Source organism: Schistocerca piceifrons, chromosome X, assembly GCF_021461385.2.
Source record: "Schistocerca piceifrons isolate TAMUIC-IGC-003096 chromosome X, iqSchPice1.1, whole genome shotgun sequence".
NCBI classification, from domain to species: domain Eukaryota; kingdom Metazoa; phylum Arthropoda; class Insecta; order Orthoptera; family Acrididae; genus Schistocerca; species Schistocerca piceifrons.
Genome location: NC_060149.1, coordinates 412,291,382 through 412,318,642, shown reverse-complemented (window position 1 = coordinate 412,318,642; position 27,261 = coordinate 412,291,382). Strand labels below are relative to the sequence as shown.

The following is a 27,261-nucleotide window of genomic DNA, read 5'->3' as shown; positions in this document are numbered from 1 at the left end:
GATATCATCTTCATTCTGTTTACCCATTCTTTCTCTTTGCCATTTTGGTTAGCATTGTTATAATTACTTAATGCCTCTTTTCACCTTAACTCTGTTTCTATCTTTAGTCCAAATGTTTCTTATTTCTCATCTGTTGATTTCTCATGTTTTCAAAATCCTTGTTATGATCATTTGGCTTTTAATTTCCTCCTCTTCCTCTTCTTCAATTCATTATGATATTATGATATTGGATGGCCTTCATAACAATGCTGTGCTTTTCTGCCCATTTATCAGAAGGAAGAGTCTGTGAATGCTAAATTATAGTGCCAGTGAATACAACATGTAAAGGTAAATTTGTGATATGTGTATTTGATTTCAGTTCAATTACTATTTGAGGTTTTAACAGAAATTGGGATCTAATATTTTCTCAAATACCTGACAAAAACCTTCATAAAGCTTCCTTGTTTCGAAACCAGTTAGCCTGTTTTATATTTTGCAAGAACCTTTCTATATTTCATTCTGACATGTGATTTAGCAAAAAATTATCATAAGTTGTGACATGTCTCTCAAATGAAGGGTTAGCAAATTAGCTTGAAATTCAGTTTTGCATTTTTAACTCATAGTGAATGGATGTTTGGGCTTTAATGCTCCATAGACTTATGTGACACCTATGATGTTACTAAATCACCTTGGGGACACTATAGCTACACAGTTTGACTAGTACTTGCAGTTATCTGCGTTGCAACTCATGCAGTACTTGATGGAATACAAAGAAAACTGTAAACTGCGGTCCAACCCAGATGTACAATTAGAGTCATATTTAACTACCAAAAAGAGGAATGAAGAATGTAAAAGTACTGATATCTGTAGAGACCTTTTCTTTATCAAAGTAACGGAAACAATATATAATTGCTGATAAATGGAAATGGAAATTCAACCAAAATGTGTATGAATATACTGTTGCAGGTGTTGTACATGTTATCGCTTCTGTTAATGGACAGAGGATGTTATTTTGATGTCACGTGTTTATTGAAAAGCTAGGGTTCGAAATCAATTGGATCCAAATATTAGCAACTCTTTGAAGCTGACTAAAGCAGTTAGAACTTCCAAATAAAAGGATATCAGGGAAGTAAAGATTTTGTTATAGTAGATGTAAGTTACTGGACAATCACCTTGAGACCTTCCTCAAAATCAGTTATATGAAAACAGACATGTTGCTTGTTAATTATGAAATATTATAAACAGGAAAGATAGAGTTAACTGTGGTAAAGAAACACTTATTGCTAAGATCTTTGATGTAGTACATGAAAAGTGTGACACAAACCTGCTATGCTCTCCTGCCCCTCCTCCAACACCTTTTTTCTTTCTCTGAGGGAGACAGGGACAATGATAGAGATAAACCAACTTCCAGGCAGATTAAAACTGTGTGTTGGACCGAGACTCGAACTCGGGACCTTTGCCTTTCGCAGGCAAGTGCTCTATCATCTGAGCTACCCAAGCACGACTCACGCCTCGTCCTCACAGCTTCACTTCTGCCAATATCTCATCTCCTACCTTCCAAACTTTACAGAAGCTCTCCTGCGAAACTTGCAGAACTAGCACTCCTGAAGGAAAGGATATTGCGGAGACATGGCTTAGCCACAGCCTGCGGGATGTATCCAGAATGAGATTTTCACTCTGCAGCTGAGTGTGTGCAGATATGAAACTTCCTGGCAGATTAAAACTGTTTGCTGGACTGAGACTCGAACTCAAGACCTTTGCCTTTCGCGCGCAAGTGCTCTACCATCTGAGCTACCAAAGCATGACTCACACCCCGTCCTCACAGCTAGAGATAGTTCCACTCAAAAACTTGGCAGTTGACAATTGTGCCAATATTATAATATGAGTATAGTTGCAAATAATAAAAATGTAAATATTTACACTTGAATAAATGGAAAACATTTGTCTAAAATTATGTACCCAACCTACATTTTTCTTCTCATCAGCTGAAATAGAGGACATGTCCCCATTTAAATGTACTACTGGACTCTTACTGCAAACAATATTCACTGCAATAAGTGTGACATTTGATATATGCGTGCTACACATACCATAAATATGTTGGGTGTCTGTCTGAAGAAGTACAAATCAACAGCACTTATAAATAGATAGGTGAATAGCATTTCCTCCCATCCCTGCAACCAAGAAGAGCAATGCCATAATCAGAGGGTTGGTTTTCTATCAGCAACACTCTGTGTCATACAATGCGGAGTTTTCATCTGCTGTAAATATTTAACTCCTCAATGTAGCCTCTCAACCTCAATGCAAAGGCTGGCATTGGATCTTTAATCCCCTTCTAATTCTCTCATGATAATCCTTCAAGTAAACTGCCTGAGCAGTTCCAGACACTGTGCAGTTGTAATCATACATGGATCAAATACAGGTTCTATTAAACGGGAGGATAATAGTTCAGTTTGCTCCATATGTCTTGTGGTAAGCACTTTTAAGTACTGTATGTAATGGCCAGCAGCATTGTCTACAAGTTGCCCAGCTTTCCAGAAGTTGGTATTGTATTCATAACATTAAAAATACATGTTTTGTGTTGCAAACACAAGGACTTACCTTCAACACAAGGACTCATCTTCAAGAGAGGAAACATGTTGTTATGTGTTCAAGCAATATCCCATGTGGGGCTGCCCCCATCAGGCACATCCCCAAGTGGTGTATAGGGGAATGTCCTCCAGATATCGAGGGTACCAGGGAAATAAAATACTTGGGACAGACCAAAATCAGCAGGTATGTGGGCCAATGGCTTGGAAGAAAGGCAGAGGAGACCCCAATTATCAACTGCTGCCTTGCAGTCAGTAGAGGGATCTACAAAGGCTAAGGATGTTCCTCTGAAAATGGAACCAGCTACCCTACAAGCTGTAAGAGGCAACCCCTCAAATGATTGGGCAAAAGATGAACAATCTTTCCCTGTAAAAATAAATTGTTGTGAATGCTAACAAAGGAATAAGCCAGACAGATGTTTTGATGATGACCCCAGCTAACAAAAAAAGGATGAGAGATATGTACATAGAAACAGGGAATATGTGGAGCCTATACCAAGCTGGAGCTCTACAGCAGCTGCTAATGCAAATAAACAACTATGGTATAAAACTATTGGCTCTCCAGGAAATTAGATTGAAGGGAAGTGACATAATGGACTCAGGAAATTTCACAGTCTTCTATAGCGGCGGCAATACGAATACCCTTGGTACAGGTTTTGTGGTCGCTGAAGGACTGAAACATGCTGTAATGCACTTCGAACCAGTCAATGAATGGATGTCCATATTAAGATTAAGAGGAAAGTTTTTCAACATAACAATTATAAATGTACATGCACCCACAGAGGAGGCAGATGAACAACAGAAGGATGAGTTTTATAGCAAAGTAGAGCAGTTGTATGATCAGGCTCCTAAACATGATGTTAAGATCTTAATAGGAGACTTGAATGCAAAAATAGGAAAAGAATAGGCTTATCAGCCAACTGCAGGAAAACATAGCCTCCATGAAATTTCAAATGACAATGGAATTAGGATTGTAGATTTTGCTATAAGTAAAAACATGACTGTCAACAGTAAATGGTTCCCACACAAAAAGAAACATTGATGTCACCAGATGGACAAACTAGAAATCAGATACACCATATATTGATTGACAGGATGGATGTTAGGAGCCAACACAGAGCTGACTGCAATTCAGACCACCATCTAGTGAGAATTAAGTACAGGCAAAGGATCTTACTACTGAGTAAACAAAAAGGCCACAAACAGAAAATTTTTGACATTAAGAAACTAAATTCAGAAGAAATACGGAGAGTATATCAGGCAAAAATAGAAGAAGGGGATTAAGAACAATACCGACACATCAAATGTACATATGGAAATAATGTGGGAACAATGTAAGACTGCAATCCTCGAGGCAGCTGGGGAGGTTTTGGGACATGTATGGGCTCAAAGGAAGGCAGATTGGTTTGATGAGGAATGTATGTGAAGAATTGAGGAGCATAACATAGCACAAATGAAATTATTTCAGAGATGATCTAGAGCAAATCTGAATGAATATAATGAGAAGCACCTTCTTGCTAAGAGGATCTGCAGAAAGAAGAAAAGAGCACTAGAAAAGAAAAACTTGGAAAGAATTGAACAGCTAGGAGAAGAGAAGTAAGTACGTGAAATGTACCAAAAGATTAATGAAGGAAAGGCTGTGTTTTAAGTCAGAACAAATATACCCTAGTGTCTCCAGCAGAATAACCATCAGGCTTAAAAAAAATCTGCCTAATCTTCTGACAACCACCTGTCTGATCTTCTCACAACCAATGTTCTGGCACACATACAACAATATTTTCAGTGTTGGGAAAATGTTATACTTATGATATTAGTTTATAATGCAACAAATGCTCACTTTCATTCCAGTAAGTGATTTATTTTTATAGTTTATTGTCAGAAACATTTTGCCTTTCAAGTGTTACTTTTAGCATTACACCCAAGTGCCAGAAGTTTATTACATATTTAGTTACTGACTTTTATCCTAAAAAAGGATTGAATTTTTTAAAAATATTCACACCACTATTTTTACACACACACACACACACACACACACACACACACACACAAACATTATTTAATAGAATCCAGCCGATATCAGAACCCTCTGCAATCTTAAATACATGAAGGTTTACATTACTAAAGTTTTTATGTGTCTAAAAGTTCTTTGATGCAAAATTTATATCCAAGAATTCAAATTATTATTGCTTTGTCTGAAGTTATCTGTTATATTTCAAAATTTTTGTCCAAAAATGTCATTGCTTTACCATAAAATTGGTTGCCATGAATTCTAACTGTTATTGACGTGCATCAATGAAGCGTTCTTAGAAATTATTTGGTCTAGAAATAAAGCACTTGCCTGGAAAACAAATGGCTTTGGTATCAAACCCTGGGCAGATGGTGGATTTTTTTGCTCTGTCTTTCACCTTGCATTCACCTCTCAGTGTTGTGAAAATATGCAAGAAACATGTCATGGTTTGCATTCCACATTAAACTGTAGGTCCCCTTTCCTTGGTCAGATAACTGGTGTTGGTTAGGGACACTGAAGTTGCCAAAGTAATGCCCAATTAAAAGACCTCTAACATGCCATTGAACCACATGATATTATTATTATCATGCTTTAAATATTGTAGTAATAGTGTAGGGGAATTAATTCAATTTTTGCTGTTGTTGATCTTCTTAAGACTGTAGTCGCATTACAGTTAATTTATTTTGTTAAGAAGTGATTTGTTTATAATGAAGGACATTGAGAAAATGCATGCTGAGACATTGTGGTCATTATTTTAAATATTTTGAAAATTTACAGATATTCTGCTCATGATTCAGACTATTGATTTTGAGGTATGAAGATTTTTTTACATACTACGTGAGAACCCATGAGATCATGACAGTCATGTTTTATAAAGAAAGTACTCAAAATATTAATAAAATTCGAAACAGTTTTTGATTGAATTTTTTAAATTTTATGGCCAGTTTTGATGTATGTGATTATCATTTTAAACTATTCTTCCTAAACTAGTAAACAAAACCAATAAAAAGCTTATAGCTGAGACAGGTACCATGAATAGAAGTAAAAACACAATAAAACTGTAGTAAATACCACTTTCCACCATCATCATACTTAAAGTATACTGTTGGTGGCCCTACAATATGGGTGATTTGTGTTTATCTAAGTTTTATTAATTTCTTACATCTTTTTCTATGCCTATCTTGGCTACATATTTCTTTATGTTTTGTGTACTGGTGTAGGAACACATACACATTTGATGCTGTTACCATAGACTGAAACCGGTTATGAAATAAAGAACAAATTTTGCATATGTTCAACATTAATTTTATCAATATTGAATAAATTATTTTTTCAAATACTACAAAAGTACAATAAATACACTCATTTGAAAGTTACAAGAACTTCCATTATTCTTATTCTGAATGTTCTACACTGCAGATTAATTTCACCCAAATGAATACACAAACTCTGAACAATAATCTGAAGTCCATAATTTTCTTGAGAGTGCTGGAACTAATTTTATTCTGCCAATTACTGCTGGTTTCCAATGTGGACTCAGTGTATGATATGTTAATTTTATATGTTCTGGTATCTTATTACATACAAAATTCTTGTAGATTTGTTGTTGTAAATAACATAATATTTTTTCCATAGTCATCTAACCCTCTTCTGAGCATACAGTTTCTGCAGTAATGTGTACAGTAAACATTGTTAGGGGTAGTGAACATATCAGAAACATCAATGATGTAATATTCTGGTAAGCAGAAAATGTAAATACGAGTTACATTTTCTCTTTGTCCAGAGTGGCTCTGAGTTTGAATATTTTGATTATCTACATCTATATCTACATAATATACTCTGCAAGCCATAGTATGGTGCATAGCAGGAAGTACCCTGAACCACTACTAGTCATTTCCTTTCCTGTTCCACTCGCAAGTAGAGCAAGGGAAAATCAACTATCTATGTGCATCCGAATGAACCCTAATTTCTCGAGTCTTATCTTTGTGATCCTTACACACAATGTATGTTGGCAGCAGAAGAATTGTTCAGCAGTCACCTTCAAATGTTGGTTCTCTAAATTTTCTCAACAGTGTTTCTCATAAAGTTCCCGAAGCATCTCCATAACACTTATATGCTGTTCAAGCTTTCCTGTATCAAATCTAGCAGCCTACCACTGAATTTCTTCAATGTCTTCCTTCAATCTGACTTGGTATGGATCCCAAACACTGGAGCATTACTCAAGAATAACTCACACCAGTATCCTCTTTGTGGTCTCCGTATCAAGCTTTCCTGTATCAAATCTAGCAGCCTACCACTGAATTGCTTCAATGTCCTCCTTCAATATGACCTGGTATGGATCCCAAACACTGGAGCATTACTCAAGAATAACTCACACCAGTATCCTATATGTGGTCTCTGTTACAGGTCAATCACTCTTTCCTAAAATGCTCCCACTAAACAGAAGTCGACCATTCACCTACCCTACCACAGTTCTCACATGCTCATCTCATTTCATATCACTTTGCAACATTACACCCAGATATTTAAAAACTTGACTGTAACCAAACATTGCAGGTTTGTTCTTCCTTCTCATCCACATTAACTTACATTTCTCCACATTAGATCTAGCTTCCATTAATAACACAAACTAGAAATTTTGTCTACATCATCTTCTATCTTCCTACAGTCACTCAACTTTGACACCTTACCATACACACAACACAGTATCATCAGCAAACAACCATAGATTGCTGCCCACCTTGTCCGCCAATTCATTTATGTATATAAAGAACAGCAGCTGTCATACCACACCTCCCTGGGGCACTCTTGATGACATCCTTGTCTCTGAAGAACATTTGCCATCGAGGACAACATGCTGGATTCTATTACTTATGAAGTCTTTGAGCCACTCAAATATTTGGAATTTATTCCATATGCTTATACCTTCATTAACAGCCTACAATGGGGCACTGTGTCACTATTCTTAGTTACTAGATTCTGGCTGTCAAATGCCTTTAAATTACAATTTATTGTTAGAAACTTTTAGTTTAGAACAGAGTTGGCCACACAGTGTGCCATGTCATATGTGTGCTGGTTGTGTGGGCTGAGGATCAACCTGCCGCGCTATTGTCCGGTCCTTCTTGGAAGTACTTGGTACAGCATGACAGTTCATTTATAACTGCCATGTGACATTTTTGGATCAACACAAATTTCTTCAGTTCAGCAGAATTATGGTGTCAGTGCTGTTTTCTCTTTGCTATTTGTTCATGGTATGAAGGATGTTCACCTGTCCAGTGGCTGTTTGCTTATAAAGAGACAGACTAGTAATTTATCATCACAAGCATTTAAAACTGAATAGGAATGACATAAGAGAGTAACACCACGTCCTATTTGTGGAGTTCTGTGAAATGAGTTGATGGGAGAGTGGGAGGGGGAGGTGGGAGGGATCCATATGACACTTGTGGTGAAACTGCCACTGAGGTCACAACTATCATGTTGTAGAGAATGCTCTGCAACAGGATATGGTGTGTTCCCAGTATACACTTTGTGTCTATGCTCACTTGTTCTAACTGATAACTTGGTGGTAGTCATATCAATGTAGAAGGCCAAACAGTTTTTACATAAGAACTGGCACATGGCATGTGCCATTTCACAGGTGGCTCTCCCTTTGAAAGCATATGTTTTTCCAGTTACAGGGCTGGTCTAGGTGGCCATAGGGGGATGCATGGGGCAAGCCTTACAGTGGGGATGGTCACAGAGGTAGGAGCTACAGGGTAGGGTAGGCAAATGGATGCAGAAGGGGCATAGGGTCTGACTGGGATTTTGTGGAGAGAGAATGGGGGGGGGGGGGGGGGGGCAGGGGGGGGGGAAGGCTATTCTAGTTGCGGTGGGCAAACTGTCAAGTGGAATGGACCTCCTTTCAGGGCATGATTTTAGGAAGTCACAGCCTCATTGAAGTTGAATAATACATTCAGGACCAGGATAGTACTGAGCGACATGAAGTGTACTCCTATGTTGTCTTTTGGAGAGCTTAGCAGTACCAAGATTGCATGTTATGGCCCAAGAAATCTGCTTTTTAACTAGGGTCATTATGTCCAGTGAAGGCCGAAAGTAGACTTGTGGTGCACTACTGTCAAGAGTCTGCATCTGAATAAATGTCTTGAATGCCAAGGCTGGGGGTCGGGAAAGTTTGACGTGAAAAGGATGGCAACTGTCAAAATATAAGTACTGTTGTTTGGTAGTTGGTTTAATGTGAATAGAAGTGAATAGCTGACCCTTGGTGAGGATGAGGTCAACATCAAGAAAAAGAGTATGCGATTCAGAATAGGAGCCTGTAAAATTTAATGTTGGCAAAGATGTCATCTACAGTGAGTGCAGGCATTTGCCTGCAGAGTAATAGTAACCATTAGAAATTAAAATTGTAGAGCATCCAAATTTTCATATAACATTTTCTTTATTTTTACATGTTTCACAGGGTGCACCCATCTGCAGGTGGTCGCTCATGTCGGCACCAATGATGTGTGTCGCTATGGCTCGGAGGAAATCCTCTCTGGCTTCCGGCGGCTATCTGATTTGGTGAAGACTGCCAGTCTCGCTAGCGGGATGAAAGCACAGCTCACCATCTGCAGCATCGTCGACAGGACTGACTGCGGACCTTTGGTACAGAGCCGAGTTGAGGGTCTGAATCAGAGGCTGAGACGGTTCTGCGACCGTGTGGGCTGCAGATTCCTCGACTTGCGCCATAGGGTGGTGGGGTTTCGGGTTCCGCTGGATAGATCAGGAGTCCACTACACGCAACAAGCGGCTACACGGGTAGCAGGGGTTGTGTGGCGTGGGCTGGGCGGTTTTTTAGGTTAGATGGCCTTGGGCAAGTACAGAAAGGGCAACAGCCTCAGCGGGTGCGGGGCAAAGTCAGGACATGCGGGGACCAAGCAGCAATCGGTATTGTAATTGTCAACTGTCGAAGCTGCGTTGGTAAAGTACCGGAACTTCAAGCGCTAATAGAAAGCACCAAAGCTGAAATCGTTATAGGTACAGAAAGCTGGCTTAAGCCAGAGATAAATTCTGCCGAAATTTTTACAAAGGTACAGACGGTGTTTAGAAAGGATAGATTGCATGCAACCGGTGGTGGAGTGTTCATCGCTGTTAGTAGTAGTTTATCCTGTAGTGAAGTAGAAGTGGATAGTTCCTGTGAATTATTATGGGTGGAGGTTACACTAAACAACCGAACTAGGTTAATAATTGGCTCCTTTTACCGACCTCCCGACTCAGCAGCATTAGTGGCAGAACAACTGAGAGAAAATTTGGAATACATTTCACATAAATTTTCTCAGCATGTTATAGTCTTAGGTGGAGATTTCAATTTACCAGATATAGACTGGGACACTCAGATGTTTAGGACGGGTGGTAGGGACAGAGCATCGAGTGACATTATACTGAGTGCACTATCCGAAAATTACCTCGAGCAATTAAACAGAGAACTGCCTCGTGGAAATAACATCTTGGACCTACTGATAACAAACAGACCCGAACTTTTCGACTCTGTATGTACAGAACAGGGAATCAGTGATCATAAGGCCGTTGCAGCATCCCTGAATATGGAAGTTAATAGGAATATAAAAAAAAGGGAGAAAGGTTTATCTGTTTAGCAAGAGTAATAGAAGGCAGATTTCAGACTACCTAACAGATCAAACGAAAATTTCTGTTCCGACACTGACAATGTTGAGTGTTTATGGAAAATGTTCAAGGCAATCGTAAAATGCGTTTTAGACAGGTACGTGCCGAGTAAAACTGTGAGGGATGGGAAAAACCCACTGTGGTACAACAACAAAGTTAGGAAACTACTGCGAAAGCAAAGAGAGTTCCACTCCAAGTTTAAACGCAGCCAAAACCTCTCAGACAAACAGAAGCTAAACGATGTCAAAGTTAGCGTAAGGAGGGCTATGCGTGAAGCGTTCATTGAATTCGAAAGTAAAATTCTATGTACCGACTTGACAGAAAATCCTAGGAAGTTCTGGTCTTACGTTAAATCAGTAAGTGGCTCGAAACAGCATATCCAGACACTACGGGATGATGATGGCATTGAAACAGAGGATGACTCGCGTAAAGCTGAAATACTAAACACCTTTTTCCAAAGCTGTTTCACAGAGGAAGACCGCACTGCAGTTCCTTCTCTAAATTCTCGCACAAACGAGAAAATGGCTGACATCGAAATAAGTGTCCAAGGAATAGAAAAGCAACTGGAATCACTCAATAGAGGAAAGTCCACTGGACCTGATGGGATACCAATTCGATTCTACACAGAGTACGCGAAAGAACTTGCCCCCCTTCTAACAGCCGTGTACCGCAAGTCTCTAGAGGAACGGAGGGTTCCAAATGATTGGAAAAGAGCGCAAATAGTCCCAGTCTTCAAGAAGGGTCGTCGAGCAGATGCGCAAAACTATAGACCTATATCTCTTACGTCGATCTCTTGTAGAATTTTAGAACATGTTTTTTGCTCGCGTATCATGTCATTTCTGGAAACCCAGAATCTACTATGTAGGGATCAACATGGATTCCGGAAACAGCGATCGTGTGAGACCCAACTCGCCTTATTTGTTCATGAGACCCAAAAAATATTAGATACAGGCTCCCAGGTAGATGCTATTTTTCTTGACTTCCGGAAGGCATTCGATACAGTTCCGCACTGTCGCCTGATAAACAAAGTAAGAGCCTACGGAATATCAGACCAGCTGTGTGGCTGGATTGAAGAGTTTTTAGCAAACAGAACAGAGCATGTTGTTATCAATGGAGAGACGTCTACAGACGTTAAAGTAACCTCTGGCGTGCCACAGGGAGTGTTATGCGACCATTGCTTTTCACAATATATATAAATGACTTAGTAGATAGTGTCGGAAGTTCCATGCAGCTTTTCGTGGATGATGCTGTAGTATACAGAGAAGTTGCAGCATTAGAAAATTGTAGTGAAATGCAGGAAGATCTGCAGTGGATAGGCACTTGGTGCAGGGAGTGGCAACTGACCCTTAACATAGACAAATGTAATGTATTGCGAATACATAGAAAGAAGGATCCTTTATTGTATGATTATATGATAGCGGAACAAACACTGGTAGCAGTTACTTCTGTAAAATATCTGGGAGTATGCGTGCGGAACGATTTCAAGTGGAATGATCATATAAAATTAATTGTTGGTAAGGTGGGTACCAGGTTGAGATTCATTGGGAGAGTGCTTAGAAAATATAGTCCATCAACAAAGGAGTTGGCTTACAAAACACTCTTTCGACCTATACTTGAGTATTGCTCATCAGTGTGGGATCCGTACCAGATCGGTCTGACGGAGGAGATAGAGAAGATCCAAAGAAGAGCGGCGCGTTTCGTCACAGGGTTATTTGGTAACCGTGATAGCGTTACGGAGATGTTTAATAAACTCAAGTGGCAGACTCTGCAAGAGAGGCGCTCTGCATCGCGGTGTAGCTTGCTCGCCAGGTTTCGAAAGGGTGCGTTTCTGGATGAGGTATCAAATATATTGCTTCCCCCTACTTATACCTCCCGAGGAGACCACGAATGTAAAATTAGACAGATTAGAGAGCGCACGGAGGCTTTCAGACAGTCGTTTTTCCTGCGAACCATACGCGACTGGAACAGGAAAGGGAGGTAGTGACAGTGGCACGTAAAGTGCCCTCCGCCACACACCGTTGGGTGGCTTGCGGAGTATCAATGTAGATGTAGATGTAGAACCAACGCAAGCATCTTCAGAAATTACATAGCCAAGGGCCACATGTTACAGAGATCACATTATGTATAGCACCTGTATAAATATTAAAATCAATTTTAATTCCTTTTTTCAGCTCTATGTAGTTAATATTTTTAATATAGTAGCTGTTTGCTACCTGTATTGCCAGAGATATGTTATGTTTTTGTTTTTAATTTTTATATTACTGTAATATTCAGTCTCCAATTTCTTGGATTATTGCCCTCTTTTTCATTCGTTATAGTTGTACATAGTGAAAGATGGACAGGGACTGTGCTTAATGTGTGCAGATGAATAAGGAACTGCCTGCTGTGTGGAAATAGCTAAAAGCAGCTGCCCTTAGCTGTAGTGAGTTTGAAGCTCATAGGTGAAATCCTATGGCAACTGTGACATTGTCTTGAATCATAAATTCAGCCACATCTCCTGATGCATTTTATGTGGCTGGTCTATCTTGATATGAAGTCAAACAGAAGAAATAAGAGCACATGAAAATCTTTGGACCGAAGTCAAGATCTAGGTACTGAGTTGATGGCTGTAAATCAACAAATTTACAATAGCTATAAAGTGAGTTCTTTGCCTTTTGAGACTGGACTCAATGTTCTTAAAAGATCCATACAAGTGCAGGTAGTTGGTAGACCAGTCATGGGGATGTCCAATAATATGCTAGTAAATGTAGTCCTTTATGTAGCTTGCAGTATAGGAAGCATGGCCAATGTGTCAGGTGTCTTGTCTAAGATATAGAGGAGATTTTTGGTTGTTGTTACAAATATCACTGGAATAACAAACTACACATTGTGGTTTATGTCAGCACAAATGATAACTGCTTCCAGCTTTCAGAGACAATTCTAGGTTCTTCTAGATGGTTGGCTGAGGTGGTAATGCTAACTAGCCTTGCCTAAAAGATGGAAGCGTAACATGTGACTTTCAGCATAATTCCAATAGTTGATTAGATCCTCTGATTTGGAGCCAGGAAGAGTGTCCACCAGAAGCTGAAAAATCACTGTGATGATTTCATAAACACATATATTAACATTTTCTGTCAGATGGAGATTTTTTAGAATGTTCCTTAACAGGTCAGGAGCAGAGTACATACGACATGCCTATGCAAGTATTCCACAGACCCAGTGATTAAATTCATGCACTATTTGGTAGGAAGATCAGATCAGCTACCGTAAGACAGAGAAGGACATTCATCATTGCAGGTCACAAGGAGAAAATGTTGAATGCAGGTTTATCCATGATAAGATCATAGAATATTTCACTTACATAAGGTGACCATTTCTGCATAATGTTAACTGAAACAAAATCTAAATAGCAGAAACATGATAAATTATTGTTTCAATATGCCTCACAAGGATAGGAGAAGTTGATCATAAATGCGTAGGTTATTACACATTCCAAATTCAAAATAGTTCATGTGAAAGTAAGTGTCAGTAGGCTCAAATGTGCTAATTGGATGCTTTTGAGGACCACATGCTACATGTAGTTTTAGAATGCCTCAAGGAAAACTTAGAAAATGTTGTATATAAATTTTCTGAGCTATAAAATGGAAGATCTAAATCACGTGATTAGCACAAGTGACTCATATTATACTAAAATGTTTATTAAAAATTGTATTGAAGAATTAGAGAATGAATGCACTAGAGAAACATCAGAATTCATAGAGCTGAACTTTTCAATCCTTTTAACATAAAGGTGGGTGTTGTGACAGTGCCACAACATTTAAGAGTGCCGCCACGTCAGTACGCGATAGAGGCGCTCCGCAACTCGGCTGAGTGCGGGAGCGCCACCTAGCTACAAACTGCGCCGGCTGCATGTAATGGCATGGCAGTCGAATGACCGATACGGAATTGGTAGAATGTAACCAGCTATTGTTTCTATGTTTGTATATCCACGCAATTTATTAGTGATTAAAGGTTATAACACTTTTTGGCAATGAGGTCGGATATTTTTGTTCCTGCGTTGTGGATTTGTGTGTTCGTGTCGGGGCAGACATGGAACAGCTTATGCAAGCGCTCACTGAACAGCAAACATAGCTGACAGCTGCTATTCAGGCGTTGTCGACGTCGCTTACTCATCATCTGTCTTCCTCTTCTCCACCTCCGTTCCCTCCTTACGACGAGGCCGCTGAAGACTGGGAGGATTATGAGAAGCGTTTGTGGCAACACTTCTTGGCTTTCGGCATTGTCGACGCTCCTATGTGTAAGTCGTTATTTCTATCTTGGATTTCCCCACGGATCTATCAGCTGCTATCTCAGTTAGCCCCACTGCGGGAACCTGCCTCTCTGTCCTTCCAAGAAATGTGTGACTTATTGTCTAACTATTACCAAAAAAACACCCACGTCATTGCCACCCGCGTGGCGTTCTACCGGTGACGTAAACAGCCCCATCAATCTTACCGGGCTTCGGCGGCGGAACTACACGGTCTGAGTAGGAAATGTCAGTTTGTCACGGACACTCATCATGAGTCTTATGCTGATTCAATGGTTAGGGATGCTATTCTACGGCTTGCTCCTGATAAAGAAGTTTGGCAACATGCCTTACAACTGCCAAACCCGTCGTTGTCAGAAGTTCTAAGCATCACTCAATCTTTTGAAGTGTCTCACACTGCTGGTGCACAAATAGTCACGTGGTGTGATGTAGGCGCTATACAGACCACTTTCGACATGGACAATTTGCCTGTTTCCCAGGGGACCGACGATGTGGCGGCGGTTCACTCGCGTCAACAACGTCGGGTTGGGCCGCCACGCTCGCAGTGAAACCAGCAACCACAGAAGCAGGTTCGTTCCGCACGTCCTTCTTGTCCACGTTGTTTCGTACAGCATGACAGGGCTGTGTGTCCAAAATGTTGGGCCATCTGTAATTCATGTAGGAAAAAAGGCCACATTGCTTCTGTGTGTCATCCCCTAAAGTTCCTGTCGATGAGGACGAGGCATCGGACATGGATGTTAACTGTGTGCTTTCTCAAACAAATAAGTTGTTTGTTACTGTTCGTGTTCTGGATAAAGACATTCGCATGCAACTGGACACTGGCTCCGCAGTAACTCTCATTAATTCTCGCACGTATTTGGAGTTGGGCTCCCCTCCCTTGTCTCCAGTTACCCGAAATCTGAGAACTTATAACAAACAGAAAATTCCTATCGTTCGCCAGTTTGATGCTTCCACTGCCTACAAGTCTGTTGTTCGGCCCCTCACGTTTTATGTGGTGGATCATGTGGGCACTGAAAACCTGTTCAGTTATGATGCTTTCCAGTTGTTCGGGTTCTCCATTTATGATGATGTGCACCTCATATCTGAGGATATTCTGTATCAACAGCTGGATGGATTGTGTTCTGAATTCTCGTCCGTGTTCTCTGCTGGTCTGGGTCGTGCCAAGGATTTTGAAGCCCACATTACTCTTAAACCTACAGCTCACCCTAAGTTTTTCTGGGCACGCCCTATTCTGGTGGCGTTGCGTGCACCTGTCAAGGCTGAGATAGACAGGTTAACAGCTTCAGGGATTCTCCTTCCTGTTACCTCCAGCGAATGGGCATCGCCAATCGTGGTGGTTTCTAAACCAAATGGGAGTCTGCGATTGTGTGGTGATTTTAAAGCCACTGTCAATGCTCAGAGCCTCATTGACACTTATCCTCTTCCCCATCCTGAGGAGTTATTTACCAAGCTCGCTGGGGCCAGTTCTTTTCCAAACTTGACTTATCGGAGGCGTACCATCAGTTGCCGTTGGATGCATCTTCCAAGGAATTTCTCGTCATCATCACTCCTTGTGGGTTATATCAGTACCAGCGGTTACCATTTGGCGTTGCTAGCACGCCAGCCAGTTTTCAGTGGTTTTTGGAACACCTCACGGCTTACGTTCCCGGCTGCATAAATTATCTGGATGACATTGTTGTCATGGGGGCCTCCACTGAGGTGCAACTTCGCAATTTGCATTCACTGTTTCGGGTTCTGCATTTGGCTGGGTTGAAGTGCAACCTGAACAAGTCACAGTTCTTCCAACCCTCCATCGTGTATCTTGGTTTCCACTTGTCCCATGAGGGTATACGTCCTCTACGTCAGCATGTCGCGGCCATTACCGCTCTACCCCGGCCATCTACAGTAAAAGAACTTCAGGCGTTTCTAGGCAAGATTGCTTATTATCACAAATTCATTCCATCCGCAGCGGCGGTAGCTCATCCTCTGCATCAGCTGTTACGCAAAAACGTTCCTTTCTGTTGGTCCGACGAGTGTGAGCAGGCTTTTGTCCGCCTGAAGGCTCATTTGCAGTCGGCGCCATGTCTTGCCACATTCCGTCCAGGTCAGCACTTGGTTCTGGCGACTGACGCATCCCAGTATGGCCTAGGGGCTGCTCTCGCCCATCAGTATGAGGATGGGTCAGAACGACCCATCGCCTATGCTTCCAAGACCCACAACGATGCGCAATGGCGTTATTCTCAAATTGAAAAGGAGGCGCTTGCTATCATTTATGCTCTAAAAAAGTTCAGCGTTTTTTTGTATGGTTCTAAGTTTCACCTCATCTCCGACCACAAGCCGCTGGTCTCTCTGTTCAGCCCATCGGCGTCGCTTCTGGATAAGGCAGCTCACCGCCTGCAACGTTGGGCCTTATACTTGTCTCGTTTTCACTATGTGATTCACTATCGCCCCACGGCCCAGCACGCCAACGCTGACGCATTGTCACGTTTGCCGATGGGCCCCGACCCGGTTTTCGATCAAGATGAACTACTCTGTTTCCACATTGATGAGGCAGAACGTCGTCCGGTTGAGGGTTTTCCGCTTACAGGTTCATGGGTCGCGTCGGCTACTGCGCGGGACCCGGTCCTGTGTCAGGTGATCGGTTTTATTCAACGGGGTTGGCCGGACAGGACCAAGGGCTGGGCATCAGATCCCCTTCGCAACTACCATGCCTTGCGCCTTCGTCTGTCTGTTCGCAATGGTGTTTTCTTCTGGCCACAGATGGTGCATCTCCACTGGTCGTGGTGCCAGCCTCTCTTCGCAAAGATGTTCTCAAACTGTTGCATGAAGGCCATTTGGGGATTTCTCGGACTAAGTCCCTGGCCCGCAGGCACATTTATTGCCCAGTATTGATTCGGACATCGCCCACATGGTCGCTGCATGTGGTCAGTGTGCTCAACAACTGGCTGCACCCCGTACAATGCCCTCTCTGTGGCCTGACCCAGCGCAGCCATGGGAACATGTGCACGCTGACTTTGCCGGCCGCTTCCTCGGCACTTATTGGCTGAAGTTTCCGTTTGTTGTTTGATGTCTGTCGCCCACCACTGTGGCGAAGATGCTGGCTTTGTCCAAAATCTTTGCGCTAGAAGGTCTTCCATCCACAATCATCATGGACAATGGCCCTCAGTTCTCTTTGCAGGCCTTCCGTGATTTTTGTACTGGACACGGGATTCATCATGTTACAGCACCGCCCTTCCATCCGCAATCGAATGGGGAGGTTGAGTGCCTTGTCCGCACTTTCAAAAGCCAGATGAAAAAATTGCTTAGTGTTTTTTCCACAGATGACACTCTGTTGCATTTTATGAGTTCTTATCGCTTCACGCCTCTGGGTGATCGCAGCCTTGCTGAACTCTTGCATGGCCGCCAACCGCGCACTCTACTGCTCCTGCTTCACCCTGTCAGGCCTTGTACTGTGTCCCCTCATGCAGGAAAATTCTCGGTGGGCACCGACGTGTGGGCATGAGGATATGGATCTTGCCCTAAATGGATTCCAGGGGTGGTCAAGGCTCTTCGCGGATGCCGGCTTTGTGAAATACGTACCAACGACGGCATGGTTGTTCGCCATTATGACCAGATGCGCCCACGAGTGGTGGCCATGCCAGTGCCACCGCCTCTTCCTTTGCCTCCACCACCCCGAGAAGCCAGTCCTGTCGCTGCTGCCGATCTCCCGTGCATGTTGCTGCAGCCGACATTGCTACCGCTTCCGAGTCTGCCGGAACTGGCCCCAGTCGCGACGCCGCCTTCTCCGGTACCCATCTCGCTGGAGTACACCCCCATGTCCACGACACCTATGGATGCTGCTCTGGAGTTTTCACCCACATCTCGTCCAGGAGGCACGTTCCATGCACGGGCTTCCATCCTGGACATTTTCGACCGTACTCTCGTGTTTCTCCGCGGGATCTTCTCGGGGCCTCCCAAGAGGCCATGGATGTCTCCGCGCTGTCCGTGTCTCCCAGGAAGTGAGTTTTTTTTCAAGGGGGAAAAGTGTTGTGACAGTGCCACGACATTTAAGAGTGCTGTCACATTAGTACGCCCAAACGGCGATAGAGGCGCTCCACAACTCGGCTGAGCACGGGAGCGCCACCTAGCTACGAGCGTCGCTGGCCGCATGTCACGGCACGGCAGTCGAATGACTGATACGGAATTGGTAGCATGTAACCAGCTATTGTTTCTACGTTTGTATATCCACGCAATTTATTAGTGATTAAAGGTTATAACAGAGGGAATCAGAGCCAATAAGTGTTAGAACATCGGTGATTTTACGTACTAAAAGCTATGTCAAGTAAAGTTGCGTAGATAATTCAGCTTAGTCAGTACAACAGGGATCATATCATTATATTACCTGAGCAGGCAACATAAAACATTCATCTCAGTGGCTGGAAATGTGGAGTATCAATAAATAAAATTCAAGAATACTGCACACTCTCCTTCATGTGAGTATGTTCAAAGCAAAGTGGTGGGAAACTGAAAAGATCCTCTGTGGTTGAATATCCATGTTAGAAAGCTACTATGAAAGCAAAGAAAGCTGTATTGCAGATTTAAATGAAGGAAAAGGCTTGGTAAGCAAAGGATGTGAATGTAAATAAAATGAGTGCAAGGAAAAGAAAGAAGGAAAACTGGAGTTTAATATCTTGTCAATAATTAGTTCATTATAACTGAAGCACAAAGCTGGATTGGAGAAGGAAATTGGCCCTGTTCTTTACGGTGGAATCCACCTGGTAATTGCCTCAAATGGTTTGAGGAAACTGCTAGAATACCTAAATCTGGATTTCTAAACAGATTTTTGAAACTGTCCACACAAACGTGATATGAAAGTAACAGTATCTACAACCTAACAAAAAATTATGTGTGTCTCAGTATTTAAGTCAATAAATGAATCCAGTCACTCAGTAATCATACTTAAACTGACATGGAGGATGATACAGGAAAGTGTAAAATACTACATAAAAATAAAAAATAAAAAAATAAATAAAAAATACTAAATTCCATCTTCCAAAACAGTTTCACTAAGGAACACTGTAGTGTGGTTTTCTCCTTTGAATCACTGCATGAATTTAAAAGTGACAGTTACTGAGACTAGTGTCATGGGGTACAACATTGTTTAACACCACTCAACAGAGGAAAAGCAAGCAGTAATAATGGTATACCTGCACGGTGGGAAATATGTGTACAGTATTTGGAGTATCTTACTTACCTTCAAGCAGCTTTTTATTGTAGGTTGCTACACTAATGAGCAATTCCAAACTATTGAGTAAAAGGGCACAGGTCATTCACATTTTCTAATAGACATGGATAATGGCATCCAGGTTGCTACCATATTCCTCAACCTCTTAAAGGCATTTGATACAGTAACACACTCCCATCTAGTGAATGAAATAAGACCTTAAGGAATAACAAACAACACTTAATAATTACAAATAGTCACAACTGTTAAAAATCTTGGAGTTTTAACTGGAGTAGTTTAAAGTGGAATAAGCACATAAAATTACGTGTAAGAAAGGCAAATAATAGACTAACATTCATTTTAGGAATCTTAAGAAAAAGGCTTCACCCACAAAAAAGTAGCTTACAGAACCTTTGTTTAATCAGTTTTTGAATGTTGCTCCTTTGCCTGGCATCTTTACCTTTAGTAGGAAGGATTCATAGAAAAGATGAAAATGATCAAATGAAAAAGTATATTTATTTAACAAGCATAAGAGCATCATAAAACAGCTCATCAATTCCTGTGGATGACTCTATAAGAGATACGTTGTGAACTGCTAAGAGGTTTGCTCATTAAAATTCTGTGTGTGTATATTTCAGTTAAGGTCAAACAACAGATTACTTTCTTTTCTCATGCAGGATGAACATCCATGATAGAGAAAATATTTAAAAAGGGAAACAAAACAATGCACACATGTTATCTGTATTGTGTGTACTATACAGTTATGATTAAATATGTTAAAAGTTGAATTTTTCTCGTAGTTAAAATGTAATGGTGTTCTCATGCTTACTGTCATTATACATGCTGATAGATCCTACTTAAAAATGACAATCAAAGCATGATGGATTGGATGTATCAACAAATATAACTCCTCATGCTAATAAGGATGAGGACAATATTACATCATTGTTATAGAGATAATTCAATCTTGTCATATTTCAGTGTAAATTTATGCCACACACGAGCAAGGTAACATGCAGTATAGCTTTTTATAAGTTTACTTTTTGCAATTAGAGCAGAGATGAGGAAGATATACATATGAAGTGTTATAATAGAATATATGATTTCATATTTGTATAGGTGAAGAGAAAGGTATACATTCAGAACTGTCATAGTTTGTGCGTAGGCACTACTTAGTTTTTTTCTGGATTATTTGCAATAAGTTTCATAATGCATTGCAAATTTGTAGACTTTTCTGTTTTTATATGTTTATAACTAACATTTCTCTTATAAATTTCAGATGGTCATATTCACTCTTTGGGTGGAACAGATGATGGAAATTTTCTTGGGTTTTTAAATCGTGTCATTAATTTGGAAGAATCAGATCATGAGACAATGCATCTTCTAATTTTTCTTATGATGCAGTTTCTATCCAGAGCAGACCAGGTATACTGAAATATGCTACATTATATTCTGTTGTAAAATTATATATCAAAAGAGTGATATTTGTCATTTGTCTTTGAATTAATTATCCAATATCTAATATACAGGGGTACTATACACTGAAGTGACAGATGTCATGGGATAGTGATATGCACATATACAGATGGTGTAGTATTGCGTACAATGTATAATAGGGCAGTGCATTGGTGGAGTTGTCATTTGTACTCAGATGGTTCATGTGAAAAGGCCTTCAAAGTGATTATGGGAATTAACAGATTTTGAACACTGGATCCCATTGACATTCCATTTTGGAAATTGTTAGGGAATTCAATATTCCAAGATTCACAGTGTCAAGAGCATGCTGAGAATACCAAATTTCATACATTACCTCTCACAATGGACAACACAGTGGCCAATAACCTTCACTTAAGATCTGAGAGCAGGGCATTTGCATAGAGTTGTCAGTCTTGACAGACAAGCAACACTCCATGAAATAATTGCAGAAATCAGTGCGGGACATATGATGAATGTATTCAAAAGGATAGTGTGGTGAAATTTAGTGTTAATGGGCATGGTAGCAGACAACCAATGCAAGTGCCTTTGCTAACAGCATGGTATTGCCTGCAGTGCCTCTCCTGAGCTCGTTGCCATATTGGTTGAACCCAAACTGTGGCCTGGTCAGATGAGTCCCACTTTCAGTTTGTAAGAGCTGATATCAGGGTTTGAGTGTGGTACAGAGCCCATGAAACCACTGGTCCAAGTTGTCAACAAGGAATGTTGCAAGCTGTTGGTGGCTCAATAATGGTTTGGGCTGTGTTTACATGAAATGGACTGTGTGCTCTGGTCCAGCTGAACTGATCATTGCGTGGAAATGGTTATGTTTGGCTACTTGGAGACCACACTTGCAGCCATTATGGAGTTCATGTAATCAAACAACGATTGAAGGCCACAATTGTTCATGACTTGCTTTGAAGAAAATTCTGGACAATTTTAACAAATGATTTGGCTACCCAGATCACCCAACATGAATCCCACTGAATGTTTATGGGACATAATCGAGAGGTCTGTTTGTGCAAAAAATCCTACACCAGCAACACTTTCACAATTATGGACAGCTATAGAGGCAAAATGGCTCAATACTTCTGTATGGGTCTTCCAAAAACTTGTTAAATGCCATGTTGAGCAGCTACACTTCACAATGCAGAAGGAGGTCTGACACGATATTAGAAGGTGTCCTCTGACTGTTGTCTGTCACCTCATTGTAAATGAGTCATTCATTTTCAAAGTTATATAGTGTACGAAGTATTGCATGTACAAATGTGACTGATGTGTGAATAGATGTGCAAAATCATTAAGTCTGCATTGTGCCCACCAGTTGTAATTATATGTGCAGTGCCTTGCGAAAATGGTTACAAAGAAAGACTAGAGATTTTGTGTGTTGAAATATGTGAGGTGTATATCTGTTACAAAGATGGAGTGTGCATTTGGAAGAAATTATGGAAAAGAACCTCCATGTAAAGAGAACATTCTGCGCTGGTGTTAACAATTTTGGATTAATCATTTTCTCTGTAAACAGGTAAGTACTGCTTTGCAATGTGTACCAGATGCAACAAGGGATAGGTTGAGGGAAAGTTTTGCATGCAGTCCAAAAAAACTAGCAGTCCACACAAACCACAAACTTGTAATACCATAGTAAACTGTGTGGAAGATTTTGTGATGGTGTTTACATTTCACATTGTACCATCTGCAGCTTGTGCAACAACTAAAACTGTATGATTAATACCAATGGCGTCAGTTTTGCATTACAATGCAGGAAGTGCTTGAGGATGAACTTTTCTCCTCCAAGCTGATATCAAATGATGAAGAAACCTTCTATTTATCTTGAAAGGTTAATTGCCACAATGTCAGAGTGTGAGGCACTGAAAAATCTCATGAAATTTTGATGCATGAACAAGATTTGCTGTAGGTTAATGTGCAGTGTCACAGATGAAGGTTTTTGGTCCTTTTTTCTTCTGTGAGAAAATTCTGATGGGTAGCTCTTACCTTGATATGTTGCAGTTGTGGTTGTTTCCACAACTGACTGCTGATTCTGAAACTCTGATTCTGGAAACCTCTTCATTGGAGCAACAATGTTTGTCGCCACCTACATGGTAAACTTCTGTGTTACTCTACTGGCTGTAGTGGTGAAGATGATGTGACAGTGTTCCTTGGCCCCAGGGTATAAGAAGTGTTTTACACCTATGGAGGGGAACAAGTGCATTAAGAAACTTCCTGGCAGATTAAAACTGTGTGCCAGACTGAGATTCGAACTCAGGATCTTTGCTGTGAACCAGGAGAGCTTGTGTTAAGTTTGGAAGGTAGGAGACAATGTACTGGCAGAAGTAAAGCTGTGAGGACAGAGCGTGAGTTGTGCTTGGGTAGCTCAGATGGTAGAGCACTTCCCCGCGAAAGGCAAAGGTCCCGAGTTCGAGTCTCAGTCCAGCACACAGTTTTAATCTGCCAGGAAGTTTCATATCAGCGCACACTCTGCTGCAAAGCGAAAATCTCATTCTGGAAACATCCCCCAGGCTGTGGCTAAGCCATGTCTCTGCTATATCCTTTCTTTCAGGAGTGCTAGTTCTGCTTGGTTTGCAGAAGAGCTTCTGTTAGGTTTGGAAGGTAGGAGACAAGGTACTGGCAGAAGTAAAGCTGTGAGGATGGGGTGTGAGTCATGCTTGGGTAGCTCACATGGTAGAGCACTAGACCATGAAAGGCAAAGGTCACGAGTTCGAGTCTCGGTCCAGCACACAGTTTTAATCTGCCAGGAAGTTTCATATCAGCGCACACTCTGCTGCAGAGTGAAAATCTCATTCTGGAAGTACATTAAGAGTTACCTTGTTTGAGATACTATTACATTCTGTATCCAAAAATATTTATTCATTGCAATAATAAAATTTTAAATTGAAAGAGTTACTGTATATTCCTTATGTTGTCTTCATGAAATGCATTTATAAAAAAGTAATAGGTCTCATTAAAAATATGAAAATTCCAAACTCCATTATTAAAGAAAAATTGTGACTGTAATCAAAGAGTTTGTATTCTTCTAAAATCATTTAAAATGAAAACTGAGAATAATATTTATAGTGCATTAATTGTTCAAATCAGTCAACACCCTTATCACATATATAAAGAATCTCTGAATCAATTATAGAACATTACCTGACTTTCTGTCCATTAGATTCACCTTGGGTGAAAGTTGTAGCCAATTAGAATCTGTACCAGCATCACTCCTGTTGACATTGTTCGAATTTCACATTAAACTGAAGTGAAAAGTATGACCAAAACACAGAATCCATATTGGCAAATGTCTGATCTACAGGTCTACTATAAATGATTTCTTTGTTTCCAGAGTTCTATATTTTCTAAAGTGTTTCATGTACATATATCATTTATGGAGGGAAAGTTTCCAAATCACTTGAAGACAGCAGAAATAAAACCATGGGTAATGAATATGAAACAGGAAATGATAGACCTGTACCACTCCTGTGAGTCATACAAAAACATTTGAGATTATACTCGAAGACTCATAGCCCTTCTGATGATATATAGGGTAATCAATAAAAGCTAATTTGATTTGAAAATGATAAATGTGCCAGGGAAGGAAAAACAGAAAATTACAGACCCCTAGCACTTCTCTCACTTATTTTAAAAAAAGTTTGAGTTTATGCACAAAGCCTCATACCAGTGCAGATGGTATATGGTGTAATCAAAAAAGTTAATTTGATTTTGAGAATGGTAAGCGTGCCATAGTACTAATCATAGATGTCATTGATATTTCCATAAACAGCTTAGACTAAAGAAGTGAGTAGCAATATTTATGGGTCTCACAGATGTATCTGACAGTATGGATCACTAAACATTTGTACAAATGTTAGCCATGTAAGGTATGAGGGAAGCAGAAGAGTAAATTTGATCATATCTCAAAAACAGGGGTTAATACACAGAAATTATAAAATCACCAGCAAAGAGGATAAAATCTAAAGTGAAGACACTATGCTTCTCAGCTCACAGTGACCCATACTTGGCCTAACATTTAATATATTAAACACAGATTACATGTCAAACATTTTTAAATATGACAATATTGTTATTTACAGAGATGAAACACCTCCACTTTGTTTCTCTGCCCACAAGGACCAGTACCTGGCCCAATACACAAATCACATGTCAAGTGCTGTTAATTACTGCAATGTTGTTACTTACACAGATGATACAACTCTATTGTTCAATGATAATAATACTGAAAGTGTGGAAATAAATAGTTCAGTCCAAATATTTACAGAAATAAATTTACATAATAACACTAATAATACTCTTTATTTAAATGTAAGTTAAAAAAGATCAGAATGAAAATACTAGTATTTATATTTTATGAATGGAGCAAACTAGATTACATTCTTGAGTCTAAACCTGTGCAACTGGGTTCATCTGAATTCCGTGCTTGAAATTATACTGCAAGAGGACAGCTGGCTACCACCAGCATTGGCTGGTGTGCATTTTTACATTTTACACTGATGACCACACAGAAAAAAAACCATGTATACTAAATTCCTTAGGATAATAACTGAGTGAAAGTGTAAACAGGGATAGGCACACTGAAAATCTAAGTGGAAAAAGCAGCACAAACTTATATGTTGTGCACAAACTCTCCCATGTAAGACACATATATTATCAAAATGACATACATTCCACTAATTCACTCTTCATGAAACTATGATAGATTATGTGCAATATATTTATTTGAATTCTTACACTGGGCAAAATTTAATATGTTCCTGCTATTCAAGATACTGAGAAAGAGTAGGGCTTGAGTTAATGATCTTGCAGTCCACTTGAAAGAAGATACAAACTGGTTATCCCACCAATTACAGATACTATCTGGATCCAACACTGAATTACTCTATTGGCACTTTGAGCAACAGAAAAATCAATGGGCTATGGACTGCTTTAACACTTTTAAGACTGGCCTCAGTCACTGTGGTGTGGGCAACTGGTCTGCTGTTTGTAACACATTTTCTGAAGATCATTGATTTGTAATTCTAAATGCCATGAATTCATGTGATGTGTCATCTGTGTTGATGAAATGTAGATTACCTATCTGTAAAAAGTGTAATAAGAGATATTAACATTAGCAGATATGCAGACTGTTTTAGTGACTAATGGTTTTACTCCAAAAAAGAAAAACCCTTACACACCGTTTTTAAATATAATTTGCCTGCGTGTGGTATTTTTCGAAACACTGATACATACAAAGAACTACATTACAACTTGGACACCACCAAGATATTTCTTTTCATCCTGTTTCTCCCTTTGATCTCTTACTGGCAGATGAAAGTAGCCCTTCAGATCAAAGTAGTATGGACTGACACAGTGCATCAACATACAGTATTCTGTTTTTAGAACAGATAGGTCGTATTTTGAACACTACATGGTAGCACAATGCAGAGAACCATTCTTGTGCAGACACATGATTACTGATAGAGCAATGGCAGTAATTAATTTTTACACACTACACAAGCCAGATTTGGGCACTATACATCTAATCAACTGCCACTGAACAAGTACTTCTTGTGTTCCATCTCGAATATGTTCTAAGTATTAACACCTCAATCTACATTTCATTTGTAATAATGTTTTGCTGAGTTATCATTGAGCTTTTGTGTTGTATATAAACTTTGTTGATCACTGGATTGTCCTAAGTCAATGAACTGTTGCTTTTGGACACAGTTACAAATTGGGCACATTTGGGAAAATTTGCCAGAAACATGCTATCTGGTTTTTAGCCATTATGTGTTCTGTGCATCTGAAAATTATGTACTTCAAATAATGTGATTTTTTACCTGTGATAAGGATTCCGTACAGTTCCACATAAATGTCTGCTTACTAAACATCAGATGTAGCACATGATTTGAGGGAAGAGTTCTTACCAAACACAGCAACTCTGCAAGAAGCAAAGCTATTCACTAAACATGTGAAAAACCTACCACAAAATACAAAAAACTTTATTAGGAAACAGAAATTGCCTTTGAAATGCAGAAAAAACTTTAGGTGATTAATGCTTAGTGCTAAGATTTACAGGTATCCCTCAATGTAGCAGGCT

At 40.2% G+C, this 27,261-nt stretch overlaps 1 protein-coding gene across 1 annotated transcript in view; it reads left to right on the top strand.

Moving 5' to 3' along the window:
• LOC124723145 (protein unc-79 homolog) overlaps positions 1-27,261 on the top strand; it is an 868,025-nt gene that overhangs the window by 391,942 nt on the left and 448,822 nt on the right. Inside the window, exon 25 of the mRNA XM_047248336.1 lies at positions 20,980-21,125. Coding sequence (XP_047104292.1) covers positions 20,980-21,125 — 146 coding nt within the window. The remainder of the gene's footprint in view (positions 1-20,979; positions 21,126-27,261) is intronic.